The following is a 14,312-nucleotide window of genomic DNA, read 5'->3' on the forward strand; positions in this document are numbered from 1 at the left end:
TTACTTGTTAGGTAATTTAGTCACACACTAGAAATGCCAGGATGCAAACAAACGATCAGCTGAAAAAAAAAATCAAGCGAGCAAAACCAAAAGTTATTGGGAGCACAATAGTGTATTGACAACTACGACAGTTCGAGGAAACAGGAAATAATGCAGCCGTAACTCAAAAACAATCCTTTTTACATCTTAGATAGAGTAAATGTCAGGTCAACTATTACTCGTTCAGGTACTCACCCAAATACGGCACCTAAAGTCACTGCAACAGAGGGTCATTGAACTGATGCAGCTGAAAAAATTAAGACACAATATAATCGTATCTTGTGAGTCCACTAAGTCACGCACTACATACATCAAAACTAGAGCGACCAAGCAGTACACTAAAAGAAGCAACAATATCCAACTAAATTGAAACATACCCCATCAGTTATCTGAGGATTTGCGTTCACTGAACCGTTGAAAAAGTCTGGAAACACTGCTGCCGTAACTCCAGAAAAATCAATTAAACGCCCTAGATAATAACAAATCTAAACCAACTGAGAATCTAACAGTTACTCAAACAAACGTACTACATCAAAAACAAATAATGTAGACAAATGCAAATAACGTTGGACGCATAATTTTTGTGTAGTGAGTTTTGCTCAAATTGATAGAGACCATCAGATTGAAAAAAAGGTGACTTTGACAAACTCGTCAAATTTTTTGTGCTTTTGTCTAATTTTCTCTTATTTTGTTCAATGTTATAATGAGCTACAGTTCGAGTACGAACTGTAGTTCATTACAATTGTTCGTTCTGGAGTCCATGAAAGCTGTTTGTCACTAATAATCTAATTTTTTTGGGTTGCATAAAAATGACCCATACTTTTTAAACTCCGAACAAATTGATCCAAAAAAATTAGATCAAAAACATTATATAAAATAGTTAAAAACAAACTTAATAAGGAAATCAAGATAGCGTCAGATAAAACTGAAATTAAACAAAATAACTTGTAATTCACCAGAACAGATATGGGACCAGTCCATAATAAGGCTTGGTAACAATCAGACAATAAAGAACAAAAAAACAATAAAGTTTAAAAATTTGCTAAATTTTTTAAAAACAATTGTTTTCAGAATAATAAGAACCATTACAAATCAACTCAAAAAACTTTTAGGTTAATGATTACAAATGCTTCTATACAGGGGAATTAAGAACTGTCGTTATTCAATGTTTTGTGAGGTTACAAAATGAATAGCAAAGAGACAACAAACAAAAAAACAATTAACACTTGCCAAAAAATGATTTGAAGCCGTGATGCCATACTTTGCCCCCCAAAATATGTTCCATTGAACCTTCATCGAAAACCAATAATGTAATATGTGACTTCTTATTAGTGAAACTAGGTGACAAGTACATAAAAAAAGAAAAAAATGCCAAATTAGGTAATACTTTTTTTGAAAAAAAAATTATTTTCAAAGATAAAAAGCCATTAATTACAACAGAAAATCATTAAATAGGGTTGTTTATTCTTCCAAATGACGCACTTGTAACCTGCAACTATCCAGAATATGACGTACGTCTAAAAAAAGAACGTCAAATTTGACAAAAATCAAAAGTTAATTAACATTTTTTTGTGAAAAAATCGTGTCGAAGCCTGTATAGTCATAAGGAATCACTTAAAAACGTTAGATTGTGTAACACAAATCCCTTTTGACACCTTCCCTTGACAACAATAATGTCCTATTTGGCCTGTAATTAACGAGACTGGGTAACAAGAAGAAAATAAATGGAACAAGATTGCGAAGTTAAAAAGTGTTTTTTTTTTATATTTTGGAAAACAATACTTTTCAAAGTCGTGAACGCATAAGCTATCTACTAATAACAGAATATCGGCTCATCTGTTCCTCAATGAGAAATCAGTTAAACAGGATCATCGTACAGAAATTTTCATACGACTTAAAAGACAAAGTAAAAACGACAGTTAAAGACGAAGGTTAAAAAAAATTCATTCAAGTTCTTCCAGAAATTTATGACGAAGCCATTAAAACCTTGATCCATATCTTGGCGATTTTAATATAATCAATTCACTATCAATAGACTATCAATCTATCACTAATCAATAAACAAAGTCACTAAAGCCATCAGCTATCTACTAATAACAGAATATCGACTCATCTTTTCTTCCAGGCAAAAACAATGAAACTGGGTCACTGTACAGGAAATTTCATAAGTAAAAACGACAGTTAAGGACAAAATTTAAAAATTTATTTAAATTATTCGAGAAAGTAGTGTCGAAGCCTTGGAAACCATATTCTATATCTTTAAGGGTTTTAATATTATCAATTGTGCCTTGTTTTGAACGCCAATAATTTGATGTCTAATGGTCAAACACATATTTGACAAAACTAAGAAAAACTTGAAAAAGTGGCCAATAACTAAATATAAAAGAAAATGTGAAATCCAGTAGTATCAAAGTCAAAAAACCATAACTTAAAAGGGTAAAACCACAAAAGAGATTAAATTTTAAATAGATAGAAAGAGCAATATTCTTCCTTTGCTGACACTAAGCAACAAGTTGAAAAAATTAAGATAAAAATAAGCAACGTTCAATAAGCCTTATTTATTTAAAGCAAATGCAAATTTTAGCAAAATTGACGAAATTTTAGTCAATATGAATATGAATAAAATCAACGAAATTCACTCTATATTCTCAAAATTTTAAACCTCGATAACTCCCTGAAAAAAAACAGAAGTCAGAAAAATCTTTTTAATTCCATATTCTACGCTAGACGAGCTTTCTTATGATACCAGTCTCAACTCTCTACGATAAATATATCGATCGGCCAAAACTGTCTGAACAAAAAACTCTTGGAGTATATTATAGTTCCTCCCCTCCCCTCCCCTCCCCTCCCCTCCCATTTGTTCTGTTCAAATAGCGTCGCTTCGTTTGAATTTCATCATTGGTTAGCTGACTAGGAGAAATTTTGCCATACTGACTTCCAAAGAACAATTAAGTAACCATATCTTAAACCTACCAGTTAAAAACAATCATTTTTATCCACAGGGAGACTGCTGATAGAAAATTATTGTTAAAAACCTAAATTAAAGTTGGTACATAAAATAACCGAATCTCTTCACCACAAAACCCTTCAGAGCAACCATGTCTTCTTTTGGTCTAAGGTAATTTCAGAAAGTTTTTGATTATGGTTATTAAGAAAGTCTATTTACCAAAGAACTGACGCTTCTGAACATGAAATCTATATTTCTTCCTTCAGAATGAGATGGTGTTAAAGGCGGCAGAGACAATTTGTATGATGCATGTCTGCTTTCTGGATATGAGCCTCGGCTGTACAATGTAAGTTGTAACACGATGCACTCGCGTATGACCACAGGAGTCTCCCTCTGAATTTTCAGGCTAAAGCGTTCATGTATAGAGGATTGTTTTGTGTGGATATGAATTTAAAGAGAAAAACCTGTCAGAATTATTTTTTATCAACGTAGTTGGCAATAACTTCATTGAAATTGAGTTTTTCACAAGCATTTCTGAACAAAATATCAATATGACGACTTTTTTTGTATCGTTATTCTAATATTTCCCATTTCTCATACCCTATTGCACCAACAGCTACTTAGAACACCGTTTGAACTCTGCAAGTATTATTTTTGCTCTAAATGTTCGATTTAAGATAATGCGTAAAAAATGCCTGGAAATTGAAGTTCTGAACGATCTACTTAAATAGCGTACAAAATTAAATTATACTCAAGCTGTAAATTATTCCCTATCAGAATATGTTTATCTAAATCTGGATGGTTCTGTAAATTTTACTGATACGGACTATAAAAGCCTGTAAAATTATGTGTACAATTAGGCCATTTTGATTTCAATTAAAAAAAAATCTTGTTACTCGTGGTCAAGACCGCAGCAAGATCGTTCAGACCAGCGACCAAAAGACACATTTTGTATCACTAGAGTACGGTATCCTACAATGCGTTGATGTTGTCTTTTGTTATTAAATCTCGCGAGAAAAAAAAGGGCAATCTCAATAACGATACCATTTTGTACATCGAGGTAACAAACTTCTTTCTTATGTCATGCGGTCATCAAACACTTCAGACACTTAGGAGCCTTATTAACCCTTAGTAAACCAAACCAAAAATGTCTTTCTCTCAAATGACAGGAAATTTACAGTTCAAAAGTTAGGCACTGGTTCTTGAGTCATTCAACAGGTAATAAACTGGCTGTAACACACAAAATGGTGGAATTCAACTTCAAAAGAACTTTAGCAAACCAAATGAAAAGTTCACCATTAGGAAAGTCAATGTTATCTTGTATAATAGATGTGCAGGTGAAAAGAAAGAAAAGAAATCTTATAAAGCCGAAAAGAAACTGTTAGTACAGCTGTGTACTAGTGAACAATTACATAACAATTAATTTATAATAACCAAAGAGACTTTCGACAAAAAGCGCAATAAGGCTCAAAACTGATGTGTTTCAAACTTATTTTGACTTCAGTAGTTGTAGTTGAATCGTTCTTATTGTGATTTTTTCCCTGTCTCGAATGTCATACTGATCAAAAAATTTTCTTTATAGCAAAATCAATTAACTTGGTTAACATAACAGGGAATATCATTACAACAGATCAACAGTTTATGAATCTTATTTCATCTGCGTTTTTTGTTTATTTATCTGATCAAAATAAAATAGATTGGTTTGAAAAGTAGATACATGGATGACTTGAAAACTACAAAAAATTTATGTGCCCTAACCAACCAAAAGAAATGTTTTATATGGACTCAGAAGCTTCCAGGGACCTATTTTGGTAGCCTAACAAAATAGGAGCAATTAGCTACTGAACAGGCTTCAAACAATGTCAGTGATTCAAATTATAATTCTGCTTTGGACCACTGCAGACAATATTTTGTCTACATTGGCCGTTACAAATCAAATGTCCTAACAAAAGTTGAAAAACGATATGGATGCATAATGTGAAAATAGATGTTATTAGACTGGCTGAAAGGAAGACTAAGAGACGCCTAAAAAGACGAAGAGAAGGGGTTACTTCAATGAACAAAAATTGTAATAAGCAATCCTTAATCTCAATTGACTCAAAATCTAGTATTTTTCTCATAAACAACATCAATTAATATTAATAGATGACGTAAACAGTGCGGAAGGGAGAATTTCGAATATTGTTTTTCTAATTTTACAAAAAGTTTTCTTTCTCCAAATTTCATTTTACAGCTATTGTCTTTGGGGAACATAACACCTAACGACAGGTCTCAACCAACACAAAAAGACCTAAATTTGACGTTCTCTTCTCATTTTGAGAATTGATAAAAAATTCTGGCTCATTAAAAACATCAATTACGAAGAAGATCTATTTTTAGAAATACAAGTGACTAGAACGTAGTGAAAAAGGTGACTCTCTCAAATTAGAGAAAACCAAATCAGATAATCAAGCAAATAGATAAAAAATAATACTGATCAGGTGAGTGAAAAAGACACTAACGTTTGTTAATTTTCATAAGGATTTTGGTGAATTTTTAAAAAATCAAGCATCACTTCATTAATACATGTGTGCGGAGAACAGCGATCATGCAGAGTATATATACTCAGTACGATGTGGTTTTAGTTTTGTAATGTAGGATTTACTTGTGTTTTGTTTGTTTTTTCGTTAATTATTTGAATTACTGTTTGTCTTCTCTGCGTGAGTTGTGAATGAATCCTTTTTGTCAAAAAACCTGTCAATCTTCTACGCGCTGTTTTGACATGATTTTTCTCCATCTCCTTCATCCGATGATCTTGAGGTACTAGAATTGGGGAGGGACTACGTTTCATCGCTCTCATCCCTTGATAATGATTGTTCAAGGCTACCCGAAAACAAATCTCGTTTGTTGTCTCCTTTGTGACGTTACGTGAGTATATATTCCCTCTCTATATTGTAGGATAGATACGCTACTACACCCCTGCGATCAAAGTGAAATAAATATAAGTCTGGGATGCTGTTCACACGTTTTCTTCGTCGGAGCAATTCAATCAAATTATCCTTTTCTTTCCTCTCATCAATTGGTATTGATCGGTTATCAAGCCACAAGAAGCGATCTCGATAATTGTCTCTTTTTTCGCGTAACATGGATGTGTTGATCCGAGGATAGATATTCAACTACAATCCTCCGATCACTGTGAAAAGAATGGGCTGGAATGCTATTCACGCGTTTTCTTTCTCTGAGTAATCCAACCAATTTATCCATTTCTTTCCTCTCATCGACTGATAGTGATTGTTTCGCATTTTCCAAGAGCACATCTCGATACAGATCTCTATACTTGTCTCCTTTGTAACTGACCATGAATATGTGCCTCCTCTTTTCATCTGACAACAGATACCCAACTATTATCCAACGCTTTTTCCTGATAGCAGTATCCAACACGTTCTCACTCTCATTTTCGTTGTCATCATGATAACATTCATGCAGCAGAAGGTTGTTGGGGAAGCCTGCCTCAATGAGTAACCTCGTTATATCCAAGATAAATTCCTCCTTTCTGAAGCCTATACAAATGAATGAATATAGGGATGATGTATCTATAGGCATGATCTTCAATCAGAACAATGAGGCTCGGTATGTGCGTACGCACAAAAAAATTCCGACCCCGCTCATCCACTTTCTTGACTTAATCGGATACAAATGATGAAGAGATACAAAACTTTCAAAAACATACGTATCGTTGAATAAACAACCAACACAATACGATAATGCCACGCTGGAGGGCTGATGAAAGTTGTTGATAAAAGGACTACTAGTAAGAAAAATAATAAAAATCAAACAACAAATATTATTTACGACCAAAACTCGATGTCTCAAAGAAAAATCATAATAAAATCATAACAAAATCAAACTCGCATCAGATAAAAACCAAAACAAAAAATTTAACCTACACTTCATTAGAAAGATATGAGACCTGTCCTCAATGTAACTGGTTCACAGGTCGGAAAAAAGAGCAAATAGGTGCGAAGCTCGAAAAAATTTTCCAGTTTTGTAAACAATTAATTTCACGGTTATTAATGTCATTAGATATCAACTAAAGTCTTTAAAATGTTCATTTATATCTACATAGGAAACGACTGAGACAATTCATTAGCCAATTTTCCATCGCAAAAAATTCAAAGTCAATGGGATCAACGATTATTGTAATAATTTGTAAAGAATCCAAAAATTTTTGAAATACAAATATATAAAAATCTAACATTTGATGAAATCTCGCAGTTACAAAGACCAGAAACCAATGTTTGAAGCTAAAACCGTTACCAAAATTAAGGTAAAGGTTGGACAAGACCACAAGAAGAAACCCAAAAATTCAACAGCACAGAAATCTCAAAAACTTTTTTTTATCAAAGTAAATGGTTGAAGCAATCAGCCACAACGTATAGCCAAGCGCCAAAAAATTGTTTGAATTAACAAAACTAATAGAGACTTCTAATGAGTGAGATTGAGTTACATGGCGACGAAAAGAAAAGCAAAAAGTAGACAGATGAAAGAAATCTTTGTTTAAAAATTTTAATTAGAAATTATTAAAACAAACAACTATAAACTGAAGTCTTTAACTAGGTTGAGTTATACGTCTTGATGAAGCAATAAAGATCAATCGCTATCGGGTTCACGGCGCACAAGAACGAAAAGAAAGACAAACATAGGCAAAGGAAAAAAACCACAAAAAAGTGTGTTTCAGCCCAAAAAGCATCAAAAAGCATAAACTATTCAATAAACACAACGAAAATATCCAGTTAGGCCGTTTTCCAACGATGTACACTTTTCCTACAATGCCTACTTTAAAAAATTGAACTTTTTAATAAAGTGATAATTTGACAAAGAAACAAAATGACTTCATAAAACATGCAATTAAGAACAAAAATAAAAGAAAAACTGAAAACGCGTAGTACCAAAATAAAGAAACCATTAGTGGTATATAAAACCGTTACCGACATTAACATATAACTCACAGGTAGTCGACGAAAATCATAAGCAGGTTCCCTATACTTTGTAAAAATTAACTATACTATGTCATTGGGCTACAAAAACTATAAGAAATGAAAGCAAAACGAAAGAAGTCCATAGAATTTTTACGAAAACAATTTGTCAGAGTCATAGAAAAAATGAGCTTAACTCCGAAACCATAATTAATTCTCGTTGGGTCTGCTTTTTTTAAATATTATGTGTCATTAGTTCTGCCCTGATTACAATTTCTTTTCCGTAATTTACATAAAAAACATTCACATAGCGGAAAAATAGAAAAAAAGGTTGCGCCCCATTAAAATCTAAAAAATTTTTATCATAAGGATCCATAGTGAGATCAAGGTCAGTCCAGATGTTGCTGTGCGTCTAGCAAAACTTTAAATTGTTGAAATGGTTGCAAAATAGATCAATTCGACGAAAATTTTTCAGTTTGTCAAAAATAAAAAATGCATTTTGTATAATTATCGAGTTTTAATTTGCAAAAAATGGGAAAAATTACAATTCCAGAAGAATCTCAAAGCCAGCGGGAGCACAACTAGCTCTTCTGTGATCTTAAGAAGAAACTGGACGCAGTTTAAGGTGTCTACTTCCAGCCAATTTAAAGCGCGTGGGCTAAAAAAGCAAATTTGATAACATTTTTGACGAAGTCTGAATTTTGAAAAATTTAGCATAAATTCTAGCCAAAAAACAACACGGATAGTACAATTCGACAATCCTTCTCTATCATTAGACATAAAGTTTATAACACTACAGTTAACAATTTTAACATTTTATGAAAATTGACAGAAATTTGGTCAAAATTGACGAAATTTTGTTCAAAATGATAACAGAACAGCTGAAATACGTCTAATATTCATAAAACTTTAAAACTCGACAACTCCCTATAAAAAGCAAAAAATGAAGAAATATTTTAATTCTATGTCCTACGCTGGACGGGCTTTCTAATCATACCACTCACAACTCTCTACGATTATTATATCGATCGGCCAAAATTGTCTGAACAAAAACACATTTGAGTATATAGTTCCTCCCCCCTCATGAGGGGTCGGAACAATAAGTTCGTTTGTGCAAGTGTATCAAAGAGAGTATTTTGTTGTTGCTATCATGAAACCATAATTATGGTTTAAACAACGTACAAGATTTCAGGTATGAACTATCTGAGAAAATTCTAGTTTAGATGATAACAAATATCTGTCACACAAAATTCAGTGGACGAAGTGCTTGACTTCTTCTATGTTCAGTTAAAAAGTATCAACAATACAACATACAGAGGAGGGCCACAGTATGAATTTCATTACTAACTGTAATTAAACGCAGCCTGAAGAACAGTCTTGCCATTTTCGTTTATCCGACTGAGTTCATATTTGAGTATGTGTTCGTATCTCTTCAACACTCTCAATCCTAATTCAACTGCATCCACACTCTCCATTCTATTAACATTGAATAGTATATTCCCTCCCCACGGTCTGTACTTCTCTATTATATTTTCTTCACTCTCTCCGCTCTCAAAGCCAAGATACTCCATGAAGAATAAATCACTTCTGTCCAGATTGGAGAATAATGCCACAAAAAAATCGCCATTGACTCTTGAAAGCGTGCTTTCGAAGACGTTTTTGTTTTCAAATTTACGAATAAGAGAACAATTCTCTAATTCATCACAATTGAGCAGCAACCTACTGATTTCACTTTCAGTTACGAATCTGTCCATCATCACATGCAGTATTGTTGCATTTGGATATAATTTGTTAATTTCAATTGAGAGTAGATTCCGTTTTCGAAGTAGATCCACACAACATCTCACTGATCGAATACTCTTTGATTGAACACTCCAGTAGAGCAGATTCAGTTCACTAATTGTTCGGTCATCAATACTGTCCAATTCATCATACACTTTATCACGCCAAGCACGGAAGTCTGCAAACAAAATTTTAGGCATCAGATAAAACATTAACTCCTGTCAACTTGCAATTAGAGCGGCAATCGCTGTAAAAATTCATTAACTGGTACCTATTTTTAATACTACTTAGTGCATGCCCTAGAATAAGTTTTGTCCAGAAAAATGTTTAAAAATGGTTTCAACATTTATTACTTTTTGTTTGATCTAGCTTTCGAGCGGTTTCAAAAGTAAGAATGAATCATTTGTAACCAGAGTCTTATATATTTTTTTCCAATCAGAGATGATCCTAACCTCGCAATGGGAAGTAGAATAACAGATTTGAATTCTAACCGCTTTTCAGCCGTTTTCTACTAAATGTACTCTAGAAAAAAAAGACAATTGTAATTTAAAATGTATTACCCCCACTGATTAAAAAACTGGTATCTATTCGACCCAAGTTTTGCAACAAGTTACCTGCCAGGATTCCCTATACCTACAGCAGAAAAACCTGCCAAATGAACCCATTCTATCAATTATTTACATTGCAGTAACTGCCAAACTTTAAAATCATGTTCGGAAAGTAACAAACTATTAAAATGAAGTACAATGAAAAAGAAAGTGGATATTGGCCACATTTCTGGCTCGTAATTTGTTAGGCTCATTGTGGTCATTTGCGTATTACATCAAAATATACCGATGAAAGTTTTTTCCTTGTATCTATTAGCCAGCGTCACTAAAGCCATATTTCTTTTAAAAACTGCAAGTATTGTTGTAACTGTTGTCTTTTATCCAAAACTCGAGACAACATAATTCACACAAAGTTGTACTATCTAATCAATTTCTAGGCGCATCAATTTATAAAATCAATCTTGAGAAAAAAGTCATGATCAGTTGGGGGAACGATTAAAGATCCGTGTAAAGTGTCTTCTATCAAGAAAAATTTAACACCTACCCACAGGCATCAAAGTTAAAATGAGATTGATTTTGCAAATTTGCCTCTGCGCTTACGATTGAGCTTACCACGAGGAAGCAACTCGTACCGTTCGTACAATTGGTAAAACGCAAAACAGAGTTGCAATTGAACAGATATTGGTTGTCTCTCAATACATTTCATCATCTGTTCCTTCTCTTTCTCCAAATGAATTTCCATTCGTATATTCCACCAAAGCCAGTTATAATTGTTTGTGTCTGTTGGCTGCAACCATTTAACAAGTGTGGATTTGTTGGTAGTGCTAATTAATTGATCAAACAAAACAGCATGATCAATTCTAGTGGTTAACAGGTAGAATGATACCATTCGATTAACTTGTTCAAACCCAGATTGGTCACTTCTAATTAGAATGATTCCCACCTCATACTGCGCTCTAGACACAACTGAAGTCAGATGATCATTCCTTAAAACAGTGCCTTCTCCACAGTTGATTATAAACAAGACAGATTGGAACTCTGAACCAGAAATACAATCTAAATCGTGTCTGTCACTACAATGAACCATTTCAGTTGCATTCCATCTCTTTTTCAACTCCTTAAGAGAGAAATCGGTAGGTAGTTCATCTGATAATACTACTACTAGTCTGTCTGTGAAACCATTCCCAAGGAATTCCTCACTCTCTCCAACATTTAACACATCTTCAATTCTGTCAAAACATTTTAACTCTATCTGTCGTTGCGCAGAAATGAAGCAACCTGGTAGCAACACTGGTTTAGATGGGAACGGAAGCCCTTTAAACTCTTCCTTCTCAATATTTGTGCCTGTGATGGTACTGATGTGATTTGCGCTTCGAAACAGAATAGTCAAATCTTCATGTTCAAGTTTGTCGAACTTTTTATAAAAATCTTCATCACTCCTATTTACATAAAAACTTCCAGTTTCAGTGAAAGTTATCCAACACCATTTATTTTTGCTCAACTCGTCATTTATTTTATCTGGAATCAAAAAGCGAAACATGTCAATTTCATCAACCATGACAGCTGAATTCTCTTTCTGATGCAGTCATTTTACACAGTTGTCAGATTTTAATTGTCAACTCTAAATCACACAATCCCCGTAACTAGCGAACGTCTACAGTTTTCAAGGTGTTGGTGATTTAATTCATAACAAAATTACAAATACAGTAGAAGAAACCTAGGACCATTTAGGAATTTAGAAACTGAATTATGGGAGAGATAGAGAAAAAAATTAGAGATCGAGGCTCATAATCAAATGCACAAGGGTAGGCAACCCATACTCAACAAAAGAAACTGGAAATAGATAAAAGTGATACATAAACAAAAGGATTAAATAAATGAGTTATGAAGAGCAAAAATGTTGGAAAGAAAAACGCTCGACTTAAATATTTGCTCAATAATTCTGAAGCTAAAGTGCGACATAAAATCACTTGAGGTTTTTTTGCCAAAATTTAGATGTGCTTTCGATTTTTTAAAGTTCCTCTTGCGGTCAAATTTAGATCAATTTTCGACCAAAATGAACTTCATTTCATGGCAAAAAGCACATTTGCTAGAGTATATATATATATATATATATATATATATATATATATATATATATATATATATATACTCGGCAAATTCGCTATTTTGCGCACACCTGTATTAGGATCAGTAAAGTAAGCAACCGCGAATCAGGGTAGCAGGCTCAAATTTTAGTATATAGGACATTTTAATTAATTTAAATACTTTGATTTCGGTGCTCATCAAAACAAATCGGGGTTTAGTCGCCAGTTTTTGTTTTGCTGAAGGTGACGAACGTGACGAAAAGAGTGACGAAGGAACGGAATTTGGTCGCAGATGTTTGCATTGTCGCTGATCCCGGCAAATTTTGCTAATTTGCAAAAAAAGGAACAAAATGTTTCCACATTCGTTCCTATTTGGCTAAAAAACATAACCGAGCGCTTATCCTTTTGTAGAGAAAAGAATACTAAAAAGATTTCCATTAAATTCAAGGAACTCCGCCATGGTATATTTTTTTGTTAAATGTGAAAGGAAACAATCGTCAAATTGCAAAAAAAGCTTTCTCGCTCTTTCCAAGCGTTCAGTCCGGATGCACACTAAACTGAACGTGAATCAAGTTAAGGACCATAAAAAAAACCAATTCTCGTAGCAGAATTTCTTGAGATGCTTGACTTAACCATTTGGAATGATCTGGAAAAACAGAACAAGCTTTTTTGCATTCGGTCGTTTTATGGCAAATACACAAAAGATGGTAGCAATTTTTTACAGCTGATAATTTCTTCAAAGTTTAGCTTTCCTTCTCTCAAAAACTTCAGGTGGTGGTTGATGCATTGTTACTTGACTTAATTTCCCACACGCAATTTCATCGAAGTTCGCCCAAAGAGATATATTACTTCAAATAATTAAGCACGGATCAATCCGAAAAAAAACAATATATATTTTGTGCATTTATTTGAAGAGTTGGACAGGTTACGGTTTGTATGTTTCGACAAATGTCTGATCAAACACAAAGATGCTTTGCATAAAGAAAGCAATGTTGTAAAACTTTACAAGAGCAATTGAAACGAACACAATGATTTTCTGAAATTTTGAGAAAGAGAGTTTGTGTTACTTATAAAAGTTTAGCCGAAGAAGTTGTTTTTTTAATTTTGAAAATTGCCTGATGTTAGACGTAAAAACTCTGTAGTGTACTTGTCTACAGTTATGATCGGTAAGTAACGTTTCGGGAAAACCCAAACCGGTCCACTATCGTCGTTGCCAATTTATTTCTGTTTTTGATTGATAGTTCTTAATTTGTTTAATCAGGTTCTCGGAAAGGGTTATTCTATGCATAAATTTACAAAATTAGTCATATTCAAAGAGGTCATATTCAAATTAGTCATAACTTACAATATAGGAAAGCTCAAAACGAGCAGAATACAACACTTCATGTTATTCACTTCATGTTATTCGACATCTGGATTGATCTCATGAAAAAACTGGTCAGTCTAACAACTTGTGCATCGTCCTTCAAAAATTGGCTTTCAAAGAAAAAAAAATTTCAGCCGATATTGATTTTTGAAACGCAGTTACGCAGCAAAAATTTGCTTCAAGAAAGATAGACTTCTTCGATACACCGCGATTGAGACATGGTAAAAAAAAGAAAAACTAAAATATATTAAGAACTAAGGTTTGAGTTCAAAACATTTCAAACACTGTATTGAGAAGCTGAGTGGTTTTTTTGAAAAAAAGCAAGGTTAAGTCAAGATCGCTGTTATTTCAAGATTACCCGTAAGTTTAATATTTCAACAACAACAGAGTCTTCGCTTATTCTGAGAAAAACAATTGTAAGCTGGTTTTGTTCATTGAATTTTTTCAATGCCTTTTGCTATTTTTGCCTATTCAATAAAAATTGATTTCACTGATGAATGAAACCAACAAAATTATTTTGTAATTCATTTGTTATCGAGAAGCCGAATTAAGTTACTTTTAGTAATAACTTTTAAATCATGGTCCTTT

General features: G+C 33.3%; 1 protein-coding gene across 1 annotated transcript; it reads right to left on the bottom strand.

The window, feature by feature from the left end:
* Nucleotides 1-5,342: 5,342 nt before the first annotated feature.
* Nucleotides 5,343-12,232, bottom strand: LOC142358097 (uncharacterized). The gene is made up of 3 exons (XM_075409563.1): nucleotides 10,884-12,232; nucleotides 9,290-9,901; nucleotides 5,343-6,525 (listed from the first exon to the last, which is right to left on the bottom strand). The coding sequence occupies exons 1-3, from the start codon at nucleotides 11,827-11,829 to the stop codon at nucleotides 6,062-6,064; spliced, it is 2,022 nt and encodes a 673-aa protein (XP_075265678.1). The 5' UTR covers nucleotides 11,830-12,232; the 3' UTR covers nucleotides 5,343-6,061.
* Nucleotides 12,233-14,312: the final 2,080 nt, after the last annotated feature.

Source organism: Convolutriloba macropyga, unplaced genomic scaffold (genome assembly GCF_964194025.1).
Source record: "Convolutriloba macropyga unplaced genomic scaffold, txConMacr16.3 SCAFFOLD_6000, whole genome shotgun sequence".
In the NCBI taxonomy this organism is placed as follows: Eukaryota; Metazoa; Xenacoelomorpha; order Acoela; family Convolutidae; genus Convolutriloba; species Convolutriloba macropyga.